Source organism: Charadrius vociferus, unplaced genomic scaffold, assembly GCF_000708025.1.
Source record: "Charadrius vociferus isolate BGI_N301 unplaced genomic scaffold, ASM70802v2 scaffold87, whole genome shotgun sequence".
Lineage (NCBI taxonomy): Eukaryota > Metazoa > Chordata > Aves > Charadriiformes > Charadriidae > Charadrius > Charadrius vociferus.
Genome location: NW_009649314.1, coordinates 415,325 through 439,879, shown reverse-complemented (window position 1 = coordinate 439,879; position 24,555 = coordinate 415,325). Strand labels below are relative to the sequence as shown.

The window sequence follows — 24,555 nt, the reverse complement described above, 5'->3', positions numbered from 1 at the left end:
CTTACTCCTGGGACCATATTTCTTTTCGTTTATGAATTCCTATGAAGCAATTTCAACCTATATTATAATTTTTAATAGAACCATATATATAGTGTCTTAGTCAAAATAACATTTATCATATGTGATAAATAGCATTTTTACAGACTGAAATGGACAGGCCTACATATGCATTTTTCCACCTTGGAAAATGCAGTAAGAGCTATCTTGTTCTGTGCAGGCTTTAGCATAGAATCATGGAATAGTTTGGATTGGAAGGGACCTTTAAAGGTCATCTAGTCCAACCCCCCTGCAAAGGTCAGGGACGTCTTCAACTAGATGAGGTTGCTCAGAGCCCCGTCCAACCTCACCTTGAATGTTTCCAGGGATGGGGCAGCTACCACCTCTCAGGGCAACCCGTGCCAGTGTTTCACCACCCTCAGTGTAAAAAATATCTTTCTTAATCTAGTCTAGATCTTCCCTCTTTTAGTTTAAAGCCATTACCCCTTGTCCTGTTGTAACAGGCCCTGCTAAAAAGTTTGTACCCAAATATATCTGCAACTAATACAATGTATTGCCAGTAACCACCATGGAAGATGAAATGAAACCGTAGAGCCATTGTTTTGTCTTCCTTCTTTCTTTGCACGGCAGACTTAGTCATTACAGACACTCCTTAGAGAACGTAACATTTAAAGCCTTCTATTAGTGTTGTGTGATCCCATCAAATCCTGTCAAAAGGCTATGCCTGCAAATCACTGCAGCCTGTAACTAGTAGCTATGTATGATCAGCCGACTGGTTAACCTAAACGTTCTTCAATAATACGTTAAAGTAATTTGTGAAAAAAGCCATTCAGTAATAGGTAAGTTATTCAAAACTCTTCAAATATGACTGCCAGTGATAATCAACATGGCTAGTTTGCTTAATGCTAATTTCTATGTAGAATACTGTGTATCATAATTTTAATAATATCTTGCATCATGAATTCAGCATTCTCTTCCACGTTCAGATTCATAATGCTTCACAGAGACTATTGCATGAGAGAGAAGTCTCAGTAAGGTTGAGGAATAGGTTGTTTTTTGATATTTTCATGGACAAACAATCATGAATTCAGCATTCTCTTCCACGTACAGATTCATAATCATACAGAGACTATTGCATGAGAGATAAGTCTCAGTAAGGTTGAGGAATAGGGGTTTTTTGATATTTTCATGGACAAACGAGTATGCTCTCTCACACGTATCATGCAAGGGTAAAGGATAGTTACAGTCTCTCTGTATTCTAGTACAGCATCTTGATTGTTCTGTGTCCAGCATCCCAGGAATGGCAAGTGGAAGGCAAGCCTGTGGGCTTGCAGTTCATTTTTTAGGAGGTCTTGGGGGTGATTGTGCATGCATAATTGAAACTTACATTTTAAAGTTCGTGGAGGACTGTCTCACCTGAGTGGGACCCCAAGCTGGAGCAGGGGAAGACAGTGAGGAGGAAGGAGCAGCAGAGACAAAGTGTGTAGAACTGACTGCAACTGCCATTCCCCATCCCACTGCACTGCTCAGTGGGAGGGGGTAGAGAAAATTGGGAGTGAAGTTGAGCCCAAGAGGAAGGGAGGGGTGGGAGGAAGATGTTTTAAGATTTGGTTTTATTTCTCATTACCTACTCTGATTTGATTGGTAGTAAATTAAATTAATTTCCCCAAGTCAATTCTGTTTTGCCCATGACAGTAATTGCCGAGTGATGTCCCATGAGCCTTTTTTAATATTTTCTCCCCTTCTGTCCTGCTGAGGAGGGGAGTGATAGAGTGGCTTTGGTGGGCACCTCACAGCCAGCCAAGGTCAACCCACCACATCTTCAAATTGCTTAAGGGCATCACAAATTTAAAATAATCCTTTGAGCTTCAGATTGTTGAAGAGTCCACAGACTGTAGCTTCTTACCAATTTTTCAATTAAATACTATAAAATTATTTAATTGAAGATTTTATATACCAATTTAAAATGTTGAGCTGTGAATACTTATAACTTCAAATATGTGGGTTTCAATTCACCTCAACTGAAGTTGCGGGGAGTATTTCTCCTATATTTTATCCTTTGAAATTTTATTTGCTTTTGAACAAGGCCAGTGATACTCTGCAGTTCTGATGGTTCAGGTCTTGCAACAAAATTACTTGCTTTAAGAACCTTTTTCAGACAAATTTTATAGCCTGAAATATAATTCAAATCTGCCTAGTATTTTCTGTGGCAGGGTAGAGTTATAAGGTAATTTAACTTTCCAAATACATTTCTCTCAAACCCAGCTGCATGTTTATCTTCGCCTCTTTTGTCTCAGAGTGAGTGATGGGAATCACTCTCACTTCTCCCAGTTAGCAACTCCATTGTTTTTATTATCTGAAAGTAATTGCAGAAGGATGGTTCCTTGAGATACTCCTTTTTCTTTTAATCGTAGATATTTGTCGCAGCTCATTTGATAATAATGGATTCTGCTTTTCTGTCCCATCTAACTAATCTCAAAGTGTCTTCATGGAATCCATCTGGTATTCATGAAAGCACCATAAAGAATCGAACCATTCCTGTAATTTAATGTGCTGCTTTGTGTTGTTAACAAGAGAATTGACTTGCTGTTTGACATATATAAAGGGATGCCTTTCCCATCACATTATACTCTAGGTACTGTCTTCCAACCTTCTGCCCCTCCATTTCTCTTTGGACTTCGGTCATCACTGCATGACAAACCTAGTTTAAAGCTCTGCTTGCTAGTAGCAAGCCTGTTGGCAGATACCCTTGTTACACTTGGTCATATGGATTCTAGCTATTAATCTCTCTGAAACAAGGTGTCGCATCCATAAGAGCCTCTGAACGGCACTGGTTCTGATCCATGGGTCAGGCTCAGGTAGCCCACAGGCCTCCCAGATAGAACTTTTTCCTCCTCACCTGTTTCTACTCATTCTACTATTGCACGTGGGCAGGTGGAGAAGGAGCCTTATCCTCCTTGCTGGAAGTCATTCTTTTGAGTATTCATTACAGGATGGCAGATAAACTAACAACAGAAGAAATATTTCTTATACTAAGGATGATATTTATCTAAGAAAGATTTATTTTCCTCAGAGTTAGGTGCCTAATCTGGTGGTTATCTAGTCTTCCTGTGTGTTACAGTCCGTCTCCAAAGAATAATGCATTCCTACCAGCCACAGAGTGAATTATGTAGACTTGTGAAATCCTGTTTCCTTCACTAATATTATCTTCAGTTAATGTTTTCGTAATTCTTAAAATACCTCCTGCATTAATACTAAGTATTTCATTTAGATGCTATTCTTTAATATATTTCCCGCAAGTCAACAGTATTTTAAAAATAGATTTTGTGGAATAAGAGTGTATCTTTGAAATACAGACAGAGATTCTGTCAGATTTGTAGTTCAACTATTAAAGGATATTTTGTTAAAATCCTACTATAGAAAAGATTTGTGATGTATTTATTGACTCAAGCCACTTCCAATTCCCCTGATTGATATTGGAGTAATTTCATGTGAGTTTTTTTTTTCTTTTAAATGTCTAGGTACTGTGATAGAAAAATATAAGCCTGATTCAAAGCCAATTGAAGTTAAAAAAAAAAAAAAGCCCTAATGTAATTCATCTCATCTAACTTGAATCATGAATGTTAGCCACCTCATCTTCACTAGCTATCCATTTTTTTTGTTACTAAAGAAAAACAAGCAGATACAGGGAATAATTTGTACCATTCTTAGATAGGCTTCTAAAATAAAGGGGTGAATCACCTTTTGGAAGTACTATTTCTTTCCATTGAACTTTGGATCAAGCTCTATAATAATGTCAACAGTATTTCTAAAAATTGTATAATGAGCATTTTAATGACCATTTAAGAGATGAAAAACTGCCATAACTACCAGGTTGTTGGTTATGCAGAAATTGGAAGGTCTTTTCTACTGGAAGCTGGGTTATTTGAAAAAATTAGGTATTCTTTGGGACAGGAATTAAAACATAGTTGTTTCTCCCATTTCTGCATTGAGTGTTGTAACAATCCAAATATAGTTATAGTTATAGTTTCGTTTCATATATAAGTGTTCGTTTTAAAATAGAAGAGTTCAGGAAGAAGAAGTGAAAATTCAGTCATTTTATATCAGGCAGGTTATACTGCTTGACTCAAAGATGTTGATAATTTTCTTAGAAATGCTAAGAAATGAAAAAGGGATTTTATTAATTAGTAAACAGATTTTTTTGCTTGTTTTGTTTTCCAGGGCAGTGAAAGACCAACACATTTCAAATTTCATATGTGTGTTATCAGTTTTATGTTATTCAACTGCTAAAGCAAGTGAATTGTTCTCACAACTAACTGTGCATCCTTAGGCAAGGCCGTCATTCGCATTAATGGAAGAGAGTGTGTTTGTGAGACTGACCTGTTACTTGCCCACTAACAGGAAGTTTTCAAGAGTGCAGTTTGAGATTAAGAGAATTTTTTTTAAAAAAAACTTAAGTTAAAAATGTAAATGCCATCTTGAGTTAAAATTAATGCATGAGAAACAGAAGGAAAGTACACCAATAGAAGGTGGCATGAAAGGAGTGGAATCCTGGTTAGGTTTTCTTAGATCATGTAATTATAGAGGCGCTGGTTAGAAGGAATCTCTGGAGTTTATGTAGCTGAACCTCCTTCTCTAAGTGGAACTGTTGCAAAGACTGTCTATGGCTTTGCCCATGTGCCATCATCCAAGTTGTTCATGGAGAAATTGAATGGTGTGGGCCTCAGTATCAAAGCCTGGTTTCCTTCTCACTAGTTGGCAGCTAAATGTCCGGCCCTTGATCACTACCAATTGCTTCCAGCAATTCAGCCAGTTTTCCACCTAGCCCATTTGTTGAAATCATGCTTCAAGTCTATTCTTCCTCAGTTTCCAAAATAGGAATGTGATTGAAGATAATGTCAAAAGTCTTACTAGTGGTATCCCCTGCTCTTCCCTCATTCACAGAGTGATTTCATCACAGAAAGCAATAAGGTTGGTCAAGCATTGTTTGCTCTTGGTAAAGCCATGTTGACTGTTTCTGATTGCCTTCTTTTTTTCCTGTGGTGTTTGGAACGGGATTCTATATTGATTTGTTCTATGATATCTGTAGGGACAGAGATTAGGTGGAATAGTCTGTCATTCCATGAATGTCCATCCATCCATTTCTTAAGGCAGGCATAATATTATCCTTACCAGCAGTAAGGACTTTCTCTGATTGCCATGATTTTTCATATGTGGTACAGAGCAGCGTTACCATCACACTGGCCAGAAGCCAGGGGTGAATCTCATTTGGATTTCATTTGAGTAGAGTCATAGAATCATTAGATTGGAAAAGAACCTTAAGATCATCGAGTCCTGTAAACCTAACACTGCCAAGTCCACCACTAAACCATGTCCCTGAGCACCACATCTACACGTCTTTAAATACCTCTAGAGGTGGTGATCCAAACACTTCCCTGGGCAGCCCGTTCCAATACTTGACAACCTTTTTGATGAAGAAATTTTTCGTAATATCCAATCTAAACCTCCCCTGGTGCTGTTTGAGGCCATTTCCTCTTGTCCTATCGCTTGTTACTTGGGAAAAGAGACAGACTCCCACCTCACTACAACCTCCTTTCAGGTAGTTGTAGAGAGTGATGAGGTCTCCTCTCAGCCTCCTTTTCTCCAGACTTAACAATGCCAGTTCCCTCAGCTGCTCCTCATAAGACTTGGTGCTCTAGACCCTTCAACCAGCTTTGTTGCTCTTCTTTGGACACGCTCCAGAATCTCAATGTCTTTCTTGTAGTGAGGAGCCCAAAACTGAACACAGTATTTGAGGTGGGGCCTCACCAGTGCCAAGTACAGGGGGACAATCACTTCCCTAGTCCTGCTGGCCACGCTATTTCTGATACAAGCCAGGATGCTGTTGACCTTCTTGGCCACCGGGGCACAATTCTAGCTCATATTCAGCTGGCTGTCGACCAACACACCTGCAGGTCCTTTTCTGCCAGGCAGCTTTCCAGCCACTCCACCCCAAGCCTGTAGCGCTGCATGGAGTTGTTATGACCCAAGTGCAGGACCCGGTACTTGGCCTTGTTGAACCTCATACTGTTGACCTCGGCCCATCATTCCAGCCTACCCGGATCCCGGAGCCTTTTTACCTTCAAGCAGATCAACACTCCCACCCAACTTGGTGTCATCTGCAAACTTACTGAGGGTGCACTCAACCCCCTCGTCCAGATCATTGATAAAGATATTACAGAGAACAGGCCCCAGTACTGAACCCTGGGAAACACCACTTGTGACCAGCTGCCAACTGGATTTAACTCCATGTTCATGTATGAGTATGTTCATGTTCTCTAAGTAGATTGTTACTCTCCTGTTATTAGCTGCTCTTTTCCTTCCTTAAACCATGCACAGAAGCCATTGAATACTTCAGGCTTTTATGTACCGTACCTCACTTACATTCTTTTGCATTTCTCAAATACCCTGTTTTCTTTGAATTTTTGCATATATGTTGAAAACCATTTCACCTTTAATGTTCCCTATTAGTCTTATTTCCATCTGGGTTTTCGCTTTTCTAATTTCATCCTGAAGTTCCCAAGCAGTGCATTTATGTTCTTTCTTTCTCTGTCCTTGATTTTGCTTCTTATATGTTCCTTTTTTTCTGTCTTTCAATTCATTGAGACCCTCTCTGCTCAACCAACCAGTCATTCTGCTGAAAATTCTGGTATTTCAGCACAAGGAGGTGATTTGTTCTCAAGATCACTCAGAAATACTCCTTTATTCACCTTTTTAATCAGCTGAAAGTAATATGCTGTGCACTATGCTGTCTCCAATTATGCCAGCTTCTCATGGGATTCTGCTAACAGTTCATAGAATCTTAAAGTGGTTTGCGTTGGAAGGGACCTTAAGATCATCTAGTTCCAACTCCCCTGCCATGGGCAGGGACACCTCCCACTAGACCAGGTTGCTCAAAGCCCCATCCAACCTGGCCTTGAACACCTCCAGGGATGGGGCATCCACAGCTTCCCTGGGCAACCTGTTCCAGTGTCTCACCACCCTCACAAGAAAGAATTTCTTCCTAATATCTAATCTAGATCTACCTTCTGTCAGTGTTACATCATTACCCCTTGTCCTATCACTAAACTCCCTGGTAAGAAGTCCTGCCCCATCTTTCCTATAGGCCCCTTTTTAGGTACTGGGAGGCTGCTGTAAGTTCTCCCTGGAGCCTTATCTTCTCCAGGCTGCACAACCCCAACTCTCTCAGCCTGTCTTCATAGGAGAGTGCTCCACCCCTCTGATCATCTTTGTGGCCCACCTCAGGACCCTCTCGAACAGGTCTATGTCTTTCCTATGTTGGGGGCTCCAGAGCTGAATGCAGTACTCCAGGTGGGTTCTCAGAAGAGCAGAGTAGGGGGGCAGAATCACCTTCCTTGACCTGCTGGCCATGCTTCTTTTGATGCAGCCCAGGATATGGCTGGTTTTCTGGGCTGTGGGTTCACACTGCTGGTGCATGTTGAGCTTCTCATCCACCAACATGCCCAAGTTCTTCTCAGGGCTGCTCTCAATCCGTTCTCTGCTCATGTATGTATTTGTGCATGGGGTTGTCCCGGCCCATGTGCAGGACCTTGCACTTGGCCTTTTTGAACTTCATGAGGTTTGCACAGGCCCACCTCTCAAGCTTGTCCAGGTCCCTCTGGACGGTATCCCTTCCCTCCAGCTTGTCGACTGCTTCACACAGCTTGATGTTGTTGGCAAACTTCTAGAGGGTGCACTTAATCCCACTGTCCATGTCGCCGACAAAGACCATAAACAGCACCCATCCCCATACTGACCCCTGAGAAACACCACTTGTTACTGGTCACCACTTGGACACCAAGCCATTGACCGCAACACTTTGAGTGTGACCGTCCAGCCAGTTCCTTATCCACTTAGTGGTCCATCTGCCAAATCCATGTCTCTTCAATTTAGAGACAAGGGTGTTGTGCGGGACAGTGTCAAATGCTTTGCACAGGTCCAGGTAGATGATGTCAGTTGCCCTTCCCATATCTGCCAATGCTGTAACCCCATCATAGAAGGCCACCAAATTTGTCAGACATAATTTGCCTTTAGTGAAGCCATGTTGGCTGTCACCAGTCACCTTATTTTCCATGTGCCTTAGCAGGAGAATCTGCTCCATGATCTTGCTGGGGACAGAGGTAAGACTGACTGGCCTGTAGTTCCCCAGGTCTTCCCTTTCTCGCTTTTTAAATCTGAGGCTATGTTTCTCCTTTTCCAGTCAGTGAGAACTTCACTGGACTGCCACAACTTCTCAAATGCAACAGATAGTGGCTTCACACCTTCGCCTGCCAGTTCCCGTGGGACCCACAGATGCATCTCATCAGGTCCCCTGGATTTGTGCACCTTCACATTCCTTAGATGGTCTTGAACCTGGTCTTCTCCTACAGCGGGCGATTCTTCATTCTCACAGTCCCTGCCTTTGCTTTCTGTGACTTGGGCGGTGTGGCTAGAATAGGTGCCAGTGAAGACTGAGGCAAAAAAGTCATTGAGTACCTCAGCCTTCTCCATATCCCTGGTAATCAGGTCTCCTGTTTCCTTCCGCAGAGGCCCCACATTTTCCCCAGTCTTCCTTTTATCACTGATGTACCTATAGAAGCTTTTCTTATTGCGCTTGATGTCCCTGGCCAGATTTACCTCTATCTGGGCTTTAGCTTTCCTAACCTGATCCCTAGCTGCTCGGAAAATTTCTGTGTATTCCTCCCAGTCTACCTGTCCTCGCTTCTAGCTGCTCGGAAAATTTCTGTGTATTCCTCCCAGGCTACCTGTCCTCGCTTCCACCCTCTACAGGCTTCCTTTTTGTGTTTGAGTTTGTCCAGGAGCTCCTTGTTCATCCATGCAGCCCTCCTGGCTTTTTTGCCAGACTTTCTCTTTGTTGGGATGCATCACTCCTGAACTTGGAGGAGCTGAACCTTGAACACTAACCAGGTTCCTATGGTCCCTCTGCCCTCCAGTGCTTTATCCCATGATACTCTGCCAAGCAGATCTCTCAAGAGGCCAAAGTCAGCTCTCCAGAAGTCCAGGGTAGTGAGCTTGCTGTGAACCCTCCTTGCTGCCCTAAGGATCTTGAACTCCACCATCTCACAGACACTGCAGCCAAAGCTGTCCTTGAACTTGACATTCCTCACTAGCCCCTCCTTGTTGGTGAGAACAAGGTCCAGCATGGCACCTCTCCTTGTTGGTTCCTCTATCTCTTGGAGAAGGAAGTTGTCATTGATGCATTCCAGGTACCTCCTGGGTTGCTTATGCCTTGCTGTGTTGTCCCTCCAACAGATATTGGGGTGGTTGAATTCCTGCATGAGAACCAGGGCTTGTGAACATGAGGCTGCTGCTATCTGTCTGTAGTTCCCTGAATAAACCAGTGTCTGCTTTCATAAAGTCTGGAATCTTATCTCTGCACTTTACCTCCTGCCTATCCTCAACATATATATAAATAGTAATTCCTGTCGGCATTTGCAATGTTGGCTGTTAACCGGCACTTTAGAAATTTCTTTCAGTAATGTCATCATTAATAATACACCTTTTTCACATACATTTTGAAATAAAGATAAAAAGTTACAAATAATGGTATTAAAATGGCTTCTGTGACTGAAAGGTAACTCTTAGTTAAAATTTTATAAGTTGGCAGGTCTCTCATGAATTTTAGTCAAGCTTTTAAAGTACAATTCCCATGAAAAATTTGTTGATGCAGTCCTTTGACATAGTATAAAGCTTGTGTGTTTTATTTCTCATATTCAGTAAAAATCTCATCTTGCAGATCACAGCTATAAATATCAATTTGGATGCGTACAGGATTAGAGTACACATTGTTAGAGAGAGTATTTAAAAGTGTGTAGTAATGATCTGTGTCTGTATTCATTCTTATTTTAATGTATTCGTACCATGACATTCCATACTCATCGTGAAGGGCAGCTGAATCATTTGAAAATATAAAAGTTTGTTCTAGCAGAAACTCAACATACAGAAATAATGTTCAGACATTACATCAGGATGACTTAAGTAGATTATGATATCTGAACAAAGTTAGGTTTACAAAATGTTGCCTTACTGTATACACCTACAGAAATTACACTAGTACTGAAATCTCATAATGAATGCATTCTTTTTATAGATGTGATTGCTTAAAGAGAAACAATTTCTTTAATTAAATCCATTAGAAGTGAAAAGGAATAGCTCATCATACCTTAGTGTAGCTGCTAAATATAGCAGTCATTTAAAATAATTACTGGTGCTCTTCTGTCTGTGCTTGAAACATAGAAATTTTGTAGAAAAACCTAATTATCTTTTTTATAGTTATTTTTTATTTTGTGATGAATACTTGTTGAGTTAAAATTAATAGTAAACTAATAATGGAAGACAGCATAGGGCAATCTAGTAAGGTAAACAAGTAAGAACCAGGGTCGGGAAACATGAAGTGAATGTTGCGTCATTAAATGTAATTGCAGTGATCTCACTGACTTCCGTAAAACAGCATTTTATCCTTGGGTTCTTTTTTTAAACTTAGTTGCTGACCTGCACTGATTTTCAGCGAGTCACTGGCTGATTCTGTACCTCCTCCAACCTTTCCTTGCATAACTTGTTTACTTACATTAAAACTGCTCTCCGTCTTCCTGAAGGTGGTCAGATGTATGATTGTAGTACAGTTCCAGTGCTGGTTTTTACCTTGTTAATGACAGCAAAAGAGAGAGCATGTGTAGGGTGTACAAGGACACCTGGAACTCTTAGATTGCTGGATCATGCTTGAGAGTATGCACCAGTCTCCCCTGCTTTTGTTACCCAAGTCAGCTAAAGTACAGATAGGGTGAGTATGTCCACCCAATATTACATTCATATACCTGACTACAGTATTTCTACTGTATGTAGAATAATGGGACTGTGCTGTGTAATTGTTTACCGAGGTGCAATTGTAATATAACGATAGCTGTAGTTTCTTGTGTGTTTGTCAACAGACTAAATTTTCTCTTTCGAAGTCTAGCTCAACAGAACTCTGAGCACTGGTACCTAATTTTATAGCTACTGCTCCTCCATAATTCTAATCATGTCATATTGAGTAATACAGGTATAATTATTGAAAAGAATGCAATTGAAATTATTCTTGAACTTGTTACATTATTGTTATAGATGTCAGGATGAACATAAATCTATTTTCTTAAAGTAATTTAGCATTTATATAACCCTTTTATCAGCTGTGCAGAGCATATAATTACTGACATTTATTAAATGCATCCCACATCACAAATACATGACTAATAGGCTCTAGCAGAAAATGATGAGTAATGCCAAACTGTTTGTTATTACTCTGCAATAAAGTGATCTGAGTACTTAACAAGAATTTTTAAAATATGGGGAGTATTTTGTATATACCTGTGGTGCTGCATGACAGAAATGTGCCGTGCCACATAATGGAATGGAAGCCGCAGTACTGTGCTCTGTCGGAAAACACAGCTCTTTGTCGTTGCAGTGAATCAATGCAGCACTTCAAGCAGCCTTATTAATTCCCGTAGGATTTATGCTATGTATATGAGAATATATTGGTGCTCTGCATTTGAGAAGTTTGTTCTCTTCTAAGAACAGGCTGCAGTTTTCTGGTTTTCTTAAATTTTACCAAGGTGTGTACTTAGCTAAGGTCAAGTACCTCTACATAAAATCCTTAGTTATTTTTCGGGAGAAGGTGCAACTAAAATATTGACTGGGTCAGTAATTGGCTTGTGCTGTCCGTCTGCAGCATCCTGCTGATTTTCTTCCTTCTCCACTGAATCCCTGCTCCACAGAGGATCTTCCTGGCATCAACGGTATATGTTCCTCCTCTGTACAAAGGAAGATATAGGTGGTGTCAATATCTTTCCCTCGTTTGCTTTGCATTTTGATTAAGAAGGCATGTATCTCTATACTGAGTCCAGTCCTACTTCACAACCTTATTGAGGGAATGCGCAGCTTTGAGGTGGCCTTGAGGAAACGACAAAAGAGCAAGCCTAGACCTACACTGTTTCTTACTCGTCCACTTGAAGTATGAATGATTTGGTTGTGAATACCATTAAAGTGCCTTTGTCCTAACAACCTCCATGGACCCTGTTCTTGCAGAGAGGGTAAGGGACACAGAGGGACTGGAAGTCAGAGGTTGTATTGGCAGCTCAGTCTACTGCTTTCACAGCCGTGTGGGTAACTGCAGTCAAACTATAAGGAACAGTATAGAAGCATGTAGTTCTGTCAGAAGGCGTATCAAACTGAAACCCATTCCCTCTCTTGACACAATGAAGACATAGTTGCATTGCACTGAGTTACTACTTTCCCAATATTTACCAAAGTGACTATAACTTCATATTTTAGTTTGAGCTGTAAAGTCTTAAAAAAACAGAAATATCTCCTTGAACAGCTGTGTAAAGGAATATATTGCTTCATTCAGAGAAATGAAACATAGAAATGGCCTCTGTGCTAAGACTACATCCTTTTAAAACTGGTAGATGGCAGTAGAGTCTCTGCTTTGATGTTGTCTATAGATTTACCGAGAGGAGTTCATTAGCTTTTTGTACAAAAATAAAAATCCTTTAATCTGTTCCTTAGTCTTGAAAACATAGCAGTTATCTGACTAGCAAATCTTTCTGTTTCGTATTCGTAGAAGAGTAATCATATTTAGGTCAGAAATTATTGATCCTAGATTTTTAATTTTTTTTTTAATTCAGTGACATAGGATTTCACAATATATTTTTTTACTTTATTACTTTTTTTTTTTCAAGCTGTGTATAAAATTTGATTTTGTTGTATGGATTGTAGGCTAGATTGCTTATGAAATAAATACAAGATTTAGGTAGAAGCCCGTGTTTATTATATATTGTATTTGTGAAGTAGCAGTTTTTGCAGTAGCTGTGAATTACTGAAGGCAAGACATTTTCCACATCTTGTGTATGACTAAAGAACAGAAGTAGATTTTGTGTTCCTAGAAATCTGTTTTTATCAAAGTTCCAGGGAAGGAAAAGTTAAAATCTTGACATTCCTCATTTTTATTTTTCCATGAATTTTTATTTTAATTTTCAGGACAAACATGACTTTCTAGGAGTTCCATATGAAGCCACATGGGATCATTCATTTTCTTTGTTACTTTCCATTCTGTTCATTATCTCTCTTAATTTCTCTAAATATGTGGGGTTTTACTATAATGTGTTGGTCAATATCATAGCAGCATATATCCACAGAAACCCATAAAGTATGCAATAAATTAAAAAGCTGAGATGCGCAAATTATTTAATAACTAGGTAAATAAGTATTGACATTTCAAATTTGACTACCCCGCCTTTATTAATGTATGCAATTTATATCTTCCTGTGCTGACAACGCAAAAAAAACATACAGTGTATGAATTTTCCTCTAAGAATGGAGATGATATTCAGTAGCTGTTCTTGTATGTTGTTCACAGTTATTAGATGCACTGTTCACAAATAAATTACTCTACTGATTTTTTTATTTAAATACTGTTATGGTTAGTTGACTTTACTTAAAACAGGCGGCTTCTGCAAAGACTCAAGGTTCTGAATAAGCTTCTCACCCCTCTTTAAAGAGACCATTATTGGTGATTGCTTTTATATTTTGATTACCTTTCTTTCCATCCCTCCCATATTTCCAGTGATGGCACTGTTTTCCTGCTTTCTGGTAGATTTTTTCACTCTTATCATTATTCAGAATATTTAGATGTGTGTTTGGACTGGAGTAGCACAATATATAAGAGCTTTTAGTGTATAATATATTAAAAGAATATGTTGCCATAACAAAGATGAGCATTCAAAGGTTAGGTATTGTATAAAGTACTCTTATTTTGAGTACCCTGTATTATACAACTAAGATTAGATTTTCAGTTTCCTTAGTATTATAAGTACATACCTTGGTACCTTTCCAAACTAGAGTGCAGAGGAGATGATTCAACAGACCTAGATGTCTGCCTCTGTGCTAGTCCCTTCTAGTCTCTCTTTGTGGTCATAGAAGTATCGTGTTTAAGACATAATTAATCTCACCCTAGAGTAAGTATCCAAAGTTGTTTATAAGTTGACATGATGGTCACATATATATAGTGCAGAGAGAGGAGCTTGAATTCTTCTTGAGTTTTGAAATTAAAAATCCTCATTCCCACAACATAGACCCATATATCTAAAGTACCTATGTGAGGAACTTACTTTTCCTATGTACTCAGTAGGAGAGCCTTCCGTAAGACAAATTAGCCCACTTAAGATCCACCTATTGATTATGTAGGGTGGCTAAGGTGGTAATCTTTGTAGTTCATGTAAGTTTTAAGTAAGCTTTAAGTAAGTGCCTAAGGGTAGGTGGGGTGAATTTGTGCTCTGGTTTAAGTTTGATTTAAGTGACTACATACAGTGCTCTCTCTCAACCCAAGAATTATTTTGTCTCCTTAAATACAGATTCCTCATCATATTCCTTTTGTCAGCTGAATCAAGGTCTCCTTCTAGGTATTCATCCAGTCTGTGTGCTCCTTCCTGTCCTGCTGCCTTACAGACCCATTTTTGTCTTTCATATGGCCCCCAGGAATGTATTCCTGCTCCTCTTCTTTCTTTTAAATCCAGTTTCTCTTCCAACTCCAAACTTGTTTCTCTTGCCCGGAGGTGAAAACAGTTCCGTGTAGTGACTGCAAACATATCACATTACCTGGGAGAGGTTTTTGATACACCTGGTAATTCTAATAGGGAAACACATCTCACTCATGGTTTTAGAAAGGTCATTCCCAGTCTTAACACGTTCTTTGTCCCAATCCGTGCATTTGACTGTCTTGTTTTTACAGGACATGAAATGAAACAAGAAAGTTCCAGATTGGATATTAGGGGAAATATTTTCATCATTAGGAGAGTAAAGCAGTGGAACAGGTCATCCAGAAAGGTTGTGCAGTCTCTGTACTTGAGATTTTTCAAGACCAGGAGGGATAAAGCCCTGAGCAACCTGGTCTGATCTCAGAGCTCACCATGCTTCAAGCGGGAGGTTAGACTAAAGACCTCCTGAGGTCCTTCCAACCTGAACTATTCTGTGATCCTATAAAAAAAATCAATTGCCTTTTCATTTGCATAACATTCAGAAAGAGACTGATTTGAGAGTACTGAATAAATCTTTTCTTGGGCTTCAGGTGATTTGAAGTAGTATAGACTGATCAGCACTGTAAGAAACTTTGCTGTGATTTGTGAGCATAAAATGCTTACGCTGTTCAATTTCTAAAATCAAGCTTGTCATCATACTTAAGCAGTAAATGAGTAACTATTTTACAATCTCTAAATCTTTCCTAAATTTGGACAGATTTCATGGATGTAAAAAATGGCACGCAAAAATTTGTCCATCAAATTCACTGTCTCTTAGCAAAAGTTTGGGATGCTGAAGCAATTCAAAGATGAGGCCAGCCTGACTATTTTGCCATGACTAAAATGTATTTTCCTCTGTTTCTGAAGGTGAATGGCTACTCTAGGCTAAAATTTTCAAAAGATATTCAGGCTGAAAGAGCTGCTAGTACACAAGTTTCAGCCCAACCCATTAATTTTTAAAAATTACAGTCAGTTTAAAACAGCGTGCTGTCGTGGAAACTTTAGTAGTAAGTTATGCTACCATCATACCTGTTATACTTGAGAGAAGAAATGGGGTGAACTGGAAAGAGTTAAAGAATTTCCGTGAAAATTTGATAAAGGTCACAGTAGCCACAGTACTCTAGAGCAGTGAGAGTTAAAACTTGATTTTCTTTGATTCAATACTTATACGTGCTTAACTTTTGATACTCACATCCCAATATCTTTGAGCTACTTTGGTAAGATACACAAAGCAGAAACAGATACAGGTGCACTGAAGAACAAAGATTTAAATAATGGATAGATAGTGTATTCTTATTTAAATTATATTGACAAGTTCTATAATTAGATAATTAGAAATAGCTAACCCTATACACTAGAGTTAGAAAATACTTTAATTACTTGATCTTGCAGTCACAACTTCTCAAATTCATTTCAGCTATATGGAGCTATGTATTTGTACCTATGAAAGCACTTAAAAAGAATACAATACTTAGTATTTTCGAAACCTCACATTCACAAAGCAGTCATATAAACTTTTTGCAGCTTTATACTATAAATACACAAGTTTATATGAAGTATTGCATACTGAATTACTGGTTAAAGTATATCTAATATAAATGTTTTATTTCTTTGCAAATGATGGCATGCAACTATCCGAAAACAAATTATAAGAGCCAGAATTATAGTTAAAAGAATAATATCTGGAAGGCACAAATGTGTGTTTATTATCTGTATTGCTTGTCAGAACATTTGCGTGTATGCAGAGTGAAAAGGACGAAGAATAACAGGAATGATAAAGATACTATGATCAAAACATTATTCAGAAAATGATTTTTTGTTAAATTAAACAAGAATCTTTTCTGCTATACACAATAGCTAGAGCATGCAAAGAATTGTTAAAGTTTAAAATTAACTTATGAGAATGAGAGGATGAAATGGTATTTTCCATAACAGAAGCTATACTGAGCAGTGGCTCGTATTTTCTTTTCCTCCCTTTAGCTACCAGAATACTTGCAGAAACCCTTCTTGTAGGCTTTTGCACACATTGCTAGTTTCAAACCCAGATGAGATTTGGCTTTCCTCACTCCATCGTAACACACTTGAGCAATATCTTTATATCCCTCCTGGGCAGTCCATCCCTACTCCCATCTTCTGTGGATTACCTTTTCACATTGGAGACCGCTAGCTTCCTCTTCATCCATAGTGATCTTCTGCCGTACTTGTTCTTTAGCTCGTTTATCACGCTTGCTTGCTGCACATCAGAAAGGATTATTCTTGTGCTTTGAGGAATTTGTTCTTGAAGATTAACCAACTCTCCTGACCCCCTTTGCCCTCCAGGGCAGTTGCCCATTGGATGCTGCCAAGAAGATCCCTGACTAAGCTAAAATCTTCTCTCCTGAGGTCCAGAGTTGTGATTCTACTACTTGCCTTGCTCTCTTCTCTCAGGATTTTAAACTCCACAGTCTCATGTTTGGTGCAGCCAAGGCAGCCCTCAACCTTCATATCTTCTACCACTTCTCCATGGTTTATTAGCAACAGATTCAGTAGAGCATTTCCTGTGATTGGCTAATTGATTGCCTGTATAACGAAATTGTCTTCAACAAATTCTAGAAATCTTAATTTCTCGCACCCTGTCATATTGCCCTCATAGCAGATACTGGGTTGGTTGAAGTGTCCCATGAGTATGAAGGTCTGTGATTACTGTTGTCAGAAGAAGGCTTCCTCTGCTTTCTTGAGCAAGGAGTCTAGCACACACCTACTAAAGGACCACCCGTGTTGGTATGTTCTCTGATCTCTGCTCGTAAGCTCTCAGCTGGCTCGTAACCTGTTCCTAGGCAAAGCTCTGTTCAGCTACTCCTTTCCCTTGACTGCAGCTTCTCTTTGCCTTCCTTTCTGGCAGTTTGCTTCAGGCAAGACAAAAGTAAGGCTTTAGCACAGTAAGATGCTTCTTCCAGATATTCATTAGGTATGCATGTACCTCTTTGCAAATCAAGTTGCAGGATCATGACTAAAGTGCTGTATTATAACAAACTATGACTTTCATCAACTAGTAGTAGTTTTTAGGGCTTCAAATTCATTTCACTTTTAATTCCTTAAACGTAAAGGAGAAATAAAAATCCCATTTACATCATTTCTGAGTTTGGGAATCATAGAGTATGCATAATTCTCTAGGACAACAGATTATATTCTCATTTCTGAGGAAATTAAAAAGATTTTTTTCAGAATTAACACTACATTAAGAAGTGAGCTTTCCATGAAAACAAATACTATTTTAGCTTAATTAAAGGTATGTTTCTAAATAAATATAGGTTTATATGTTATACAGTTAGATTTTATATTTCTACTCTATGTATATTTAATTTTTATGTCTTGTAAGACATTAATATAAGAATAAAATTACAGCAAATGTTACAGAAGTTAAAATAATGGTTCCATGTACTGTCATCTTGTAGTGCTTCATAGTCCCTATCAAAGCTAATAAATAAGAAGCTGCTCTTTGCTTCAGCAAAAGAAAATGAAAAACAAAACGCTACATCATTGCATATCTTTCAAGAATAAAAAATAAGTCAGAACACAGCAGAAACAACTTGATTTCCTGTCTCATTCTAACAATTAAATAGTCCAGTCCTTCTGAAAGATTAATAAGTTTTTTATTATCAAGTTTAGTTCTTTGAAATCAAGCAAAAGAGGAGAGAATCGGTAAGTTGTTCTCTTAGCATGGCCTACAAAAAATGCACTGTGAAAAATAACTAAAATTTAGCTGAAAGAAAATACCCAGGGTTTTATATGCAAGCAGGACAGACTGCAATATCACTGAAGAATTTTAATTTCAGTATTCTTTCTTCGTAAATGTATACATCTATTTGATCACTTTCTGTGTGGAGTTGCCAGGGTTGCTAACCGGAAAAAGCAGTTGGACCTAATGAACTGGGAGGTCCCCTTCTTTCTGGAAGTTTTGCAGTTCTTCTAATTGCTTGCTTCCTTTGTTTAAACTAGTAAATACGCATTTAAATAATTTGAGGTAGCATGAATATCTCAGTAAGTAAGAGATCCATGGGAGATCAGATATTGATTATAATTGGAGTTTTGATGCCTGGTAGGTACTATATGTATTTAGTAACATATCCTGACTTTTTGTTTCTCCTTTTTTAATTACAGATGAAGCCTAGTTAAAGGCAGAGCTTGAGTTTTGTCTGTAGATTTTGTAGACTTTTTAATTAATTATACACTTCGTTAGTTTTTAAATTATACTTGAACAAAGACAATGACTGAAAAGAAAAATATGAATTTTGTTTCTTTGCTTAATATAAATGTATATTATAGTATGTTCTATATTTGGATATGGGTATTGTTTGAATACATCATGATTAGTAATTAAGTATGCAGAAAAGTGTAGTCCATAGATAAATCAGAGTGGTTTTGCTATTCTATCACATTTTTCTACGAAAGTTTGTTTATCCTTCTTCAACATTTGCATTTGTATTCTCATCACTCAGGTCATTTCACAGCTTCGGATCCTGAGCAGGTCAGTAACTGCTGGCTGCAAATTTGACAGAGAAATATGGTCTACTGAACTCTCGCCTGTTCTCAACCTGTGGAAGAAACTTAATCAGGTAGGGAAGTGGCTAATTTAAAAATAAAACTTTTTTTTTTCCCGGAAACTACATTAAAATTAAGGTCTAAGGAATTATCTTGAATATTGAAACATAAAAGTGAAAAAGTAAATTAAATGCATTTGAGGTGGGAAGTACAATGTAACATGTATGTAATTAGCTATGAAGTTTGTATGTGGCATAACAGGCTATCACTTCTTTCTCAATATGGAGGTGAGACCACACTCACAAGATGAGATTACATCTTCACAGAATCACAGAATGGTCAGGGTTGGAAAGGACCTCTGGAGATCATCTAGTCCAACCCTCCTGCCAGAGCAGGGTCACCTACAGCAGGTTGCACAGGACGGTGTCCAGGCAGGTTTGGGAATGTCTCCAGAGTGGGAGACTCCACACCCTCTCTGGGCAGCCTGTGCCAGTGCTCCACTACCCTCAAAGTAAAGTTCCTCCTCATGTTAAGATGGAACTTCCTATGTCCAAGTTTGTGCCCGTTACCTCTTGTTCTATCCCTGGGCACCACTGAAAAAAGACTGTTCTCATCTACCTCGCACCCTCCCTTTAAGTATTTGTAAGTATTGATATGATGCCCCCTCAGTCTTCTTTTCTCCAGTCTAAAAAGCCCCAAGTCCCTCAGCCTTCCCTCATAAGAGAGATGTTCCAAGCCCCTAATCCCCTTTGTAGCCCTTTGCTGGACCCAATCCAGCAGTTCCCTGTCCTTCTTGAACCAGGGAGCCCATCTTGTACGTGTTTCCAAGAACACCACTAATGTATTTTAGCTTTGAATTTACAGAATTCACAGAATTCACAGAATTCACAGAATTGTTAGGGTTGGAAGGGACCTCTGGAGATCATCTAGTCCAACCCTCCTGCCAGAGCAGGGTCACCTACAGCACGTTACACAGGACAGCGTCCAGGCGGGTTTTGAATGTCTCCAGAGTGGGAGACTCCACCACCTCTCTGGCCAGCCTGTTCCAGTGCTCCACTACCCTCAAAGTAAAGAAGTTCCTTCTCATGTTAAGATGGAACTTCCTATGTTCAAGTTTATGCCCATTACCCCTCGTCCTATCACTGGGCACCACTGAAAAAAGACTGCTCCCATCCCCCTGGCATCCTCCCATTAAGTATTTGTAAGTATTAATAAGATCCCCCCTCGATCTTCTTTTCTCTAGACTAAAGAGACCCAAGTCCCTCAGCCTTTCCTCATAAGAAAGGTGCTCCAGTCCCCTAATCATCTTTGTTGCCCTTTGCTGGACCCTCTCCAGCAGTTCCCTGTCTTTCTTGAACTGGGGAGCCCAGAATGATGCACCCCAGGATGCCATTGGCCTTCTTGGCCGCCAGGGCACATTGCTGGCTCATGGTCATCCTGTTGTCCACCAGGACTCCCAGGTCCCTTTCCACAGAGCTGCTCTCCAGGAGGTCAGCCCCCAACCTGTACTGGTGCATGGGGTTATTCCTCCCCAGATGCAGTACCCTACACTTGCCCTTGTTGAACTTCATAAGGTTTCTTTCTGCCCAACTCTCCAGCCTGGCGAGGTCACGCTGTAAGGCAGCACAGCCTTCTGGCGTGTCAGCCACTCCTCCCAGTTTTGTGTCATCAGCAAACTTGCTGATGGTACCCTCTATCCCTTCATCCAGATCATTGATGAATATGTTGAACAGGACTGGGCCCAGTACTGACCCCTGAGGGACACCACTTGTTACTAACCTCCAACTAGACTCTGCACCACTAATTTAGTCTCTTCATTTTTCCTATATTCACAAGGGAATGTTTAATTTAAAATTTAAAATTATTAAGTTTTTCTTGTATAATATTGAAAGATGGTACTAGCTTTAAATTGAGTTTCATTGAAATCCTTGCCACAATGCTTGCAATATCCGATATCACTTCTTTTATGTTCCTTTGTTGTTCTGGGTTGGTTCGGTTTGGTGGGGTTTTTTTTTACATATGTAGTAAAGCTTGATTTCCAACCGTTGAATTCTTATTGTGGGTGTCTGCTTAGCTGTAACGTGTGCGAATTCTCTTTGAAATGCAGATACTATGCATACTTGGGAAGGATCCCTCTCACCTCATGCTAGGTTCCTCTTAGACATTTTTCTCCTTAGTGATAAGTAATAGATCACAGACATTGTAGCCTAAAAACATGTCTTGTACTATTCAAATAATGACATACAAAGAATTAACATGCGGTGCACATTAGGATTTGCCATTACATTTTGAAATCTCATTAAATTCTCATTTCGGCCATGCTAAGTGTATGATACATCATATTTTTTCTGAAAATAATCTTTTGGTACTAAATAACTTCATGTTGAAGGCTGTGGCCTCTGAACGTGGACTGCTGTTAACCAGGTCTGTGATCCTGTAAGAAAATGAAGTATATCTCAATGTGACCCCTTCCATTACGTCTTACTGACTAGAGTACGCCTTTGGGCCTGCAAACCTTCCTTGCAAGAGCTCAGATGAAACTGTTGCGTATGTGTATACGTATGCAATCAGAAAATTTGAGATTTTGATTGTCATGTTTGGAAGACTGATAAGTGAGGCCGTTTTAAACAGTAAACCAAAACTGCAGTACATTAATACTCATTAACAGCACACTTTGCTGCTGGATAGTTCTTTATCATTATTAAGCATTAGCACTGCAAATTCAAAGCACTTGTTTTCCCCTACTGTCACCCTCAAATCTGAGATTTCCCTTTATACGAGTTTTCAGCCCTGTATCTCTGTTCCTGAACTACAGCCTGGCTGATGCTTAGGTAGGGTTATTTTTCAGGCTGTAGCAGGTATCTTGGTTGTTTTTCTTTCACGCTTAATTGCATCTTCTGGTCTTAAAGCAAAAGCAGTCTGACAAGTTCTTAATGTTGCCCTTCCTCAGTGACCAGTAGATGACCATCAGCTTATTTGTAGTTCTCAGGTCTTTCTTCTCAATCTGTGCCCATACTTTCAAGACGTCCCATGCTTCAACTTCACATCATAACAGGAGGCACCTAGTACTGAATTCTACTCCAAGCTCTCTTAACAAGCTGATTAAAAGTCTAGGATGCCAGTACTGGGGCCTTGCACAGTAAGACCTAGTTAGCGTGGCCCATTCCTAGCAAAAGCAATTTTATTTTTACAGGACCATTGGGTACAAAAATTGTTATATTTTGTTTGCTATGCTAACTGTATTATGTCTGAGTTCAAAAAAAGCTAATATAAATTAAATCTTGTGCTTAGTGTGCAGTACTTCTATGGATGCAGGAGGCCTCTGGTGTAGCTGCAAAACCAATCTGTTCACAAAAGATTAGCATCAGCCTGACTGATATATAATGTCTGGGTAATCTCTGGCTAATCTCTTGCCACTGACCATCCTGCCATTCTTCAGTTTCCTCCTGTGAGTCACCCTATAGCTGCTCTGGTTCACAGAACTGACCGGATAGTTTCTTTCCAACTTTTTGATTTCTTGGTTCGAAAATAGAGATTTTTTAGCGCACTGTATCTGAGAACTTTCTTTAGAGATGTAAAATACTGTCTTCGATCGATGCTGTCGTAAAGGCTCAATTTGATTTCCTAAAAATGAGGCTTCTGGCAGTGGTTAAGAAACCATCAAATACTTATGGCCAATCTGCATGAGCCCTGTGATCTGCTGGAGTATTATCTGGAGGCAGAATAAGACATCTCAAATGTCAATAGATGCGTGCCTAAATCAAGCTTGTGGTGCCTATCTATTCTTCTGCTTAGTTTTAAATACAGGAAAATGAATTATGCAATATTTATGTGTTCTCTCCCAGTATTTGTAGAGTCACCATATGCATCTGTGTTTGACCTACATTTTTGCTGCTCATAATATCTTAAAAAAAACCTATACTATCTTGAACTTTCTTTCATTTTCTAACATTTTTATGCTGTTAGCAAATTCATTTCTTTATTTTTCAAAGATTGCCTTTAGAATAGGATGGCCTCTGACCCTGTGTAGGGCTTTTTTGGGGGAACATTTTCTTGAGTGTTTAAAAAAATTTAAATAATAATATCCTTTATCAAAACTAGTTTTAGTAATCTGTTCAACAAGTACTTGTTTTAAACTTTGAAAATGTCTAGGCATCTTTAAAAGTTCCACATACATTGCATACAGTTCTACATTCTAATTCTTTATTGATAGCTCAATGAATGCATCATGTTCGTTTTCAGGAGTTCTAAATAAAGACCTGGGAGTTGGAATGAAGAAAATAGTTGAATTGCTGCTTAAGTTAACAACCATATGTTATTTTATTTATGTATGAACAGGCACAGAATATGATAAAATTATTTCCCAGGTATGAAGAAGTAAAATCACAAACACTACTCTTGAAGTCTGTATAATCTTTTTTCCCCCTAAATTTTGGAAGCATTTACATTTAGCTGCAGACGCTTTATTATGGAATAATAAAGTCATAGAATGGTTTGGGTTGGAAGGGACCTTTAAAGATATCTAGTCCAACCCTCTTGCCATAGGCAGGGACTTCTTTCACTAGATTTAGTTGCTCAAAGCCCCATCCAACCTGACCTTGAACAATTCCAGGGATGGGGCCTCCACATCTCTGGACAACCTGTCCCAGTGTCTCACCACCCTCGCTGTAAAAAATATCTTCCTTATATCCAGTCTAAATCTATCACCTTTTAGTTTAAAATCATTGCCCCTTGTCCTGTCAGTACAGGCCCTGGTAAAATGTCATCTTCTGTTTTTCTTATAAGTCCCCTTTACATATTGAAAGGCCACAACAAGGTCTTCCCAGAGCCTTCTCTTCTCCAGGCTGAGCAACCTTAACTCTTTCAGCCTTTCTCCACAGGAGAGGTACCCCAGCCCTCTGATGTTTTTCATGGCCCTCCTCTGGACCATCTGGGATACAGTACTCCAGGTGGGGTCTCACCAGAGTGGAGCAGAGGGGCAAAATAATCTCCTTTGACCTGCTGCCCATGCTTCTTTTGATGCAGCCCAGGATACAGTTGGCCTCCTGGTCAGCAAGTGCACAAATACAAGCAAATACAGGCTCTGTGGAGAATGGATCGAGAGCAGCCCTAAGGAGAAGGACATGGGGGTGCTGATTGATGAGAAGCTCAACATGAGCTGGCAATGCATGATTGCAGCCCAGAAGGCCAACCGTATCCTGGGCTGCATCAAAAGAAGCATGGGCAGCAGGTCAAAGGAGATTATTTTGCCCCTCTGCTCCACTCTGGTGAGACCCCACCTGGAGTACTGCGGCCAGCTCTGGAGCCCCCAACATAGGAAGGACGTGAACCTGCTGGAGCGAATCCAGAAGAGGGCCACAAAGATGATCAGAGGGCTGGAGCACCTCTCCTGTGAGGAAAGTCTGAGAGAGTTGGGACTGTTCAGTCTGGAGAAGAGAAGGCTCCAGGGAGA

The 24,555-nt window shown here is 39.5% G+C and overlaps 1 protein-coding gene across 1 annotated transcript in view; it reads left to right on the top strand.

The window, feature by feature from the left end:
* The window catches only part of DYNC2H1 (dynein, cytoplasmic 2, heavy chain 1), a 197,053-nt gene that overhangs the window by 128,460 nt on the left and 44,038 nt on the right, over positions 1–24,555 (top strand). Inside the window, exon 84 of the mRNA XM_009889410.1 lies at positions 19,061–19,177. Coding sequence (XP_009887712.1) covers positions 19,061–19,177 — 117 coding nt within the window. The remainder of the gene's footprint in view (positions 1–19,060; positions 19,178–24,555) is intronic.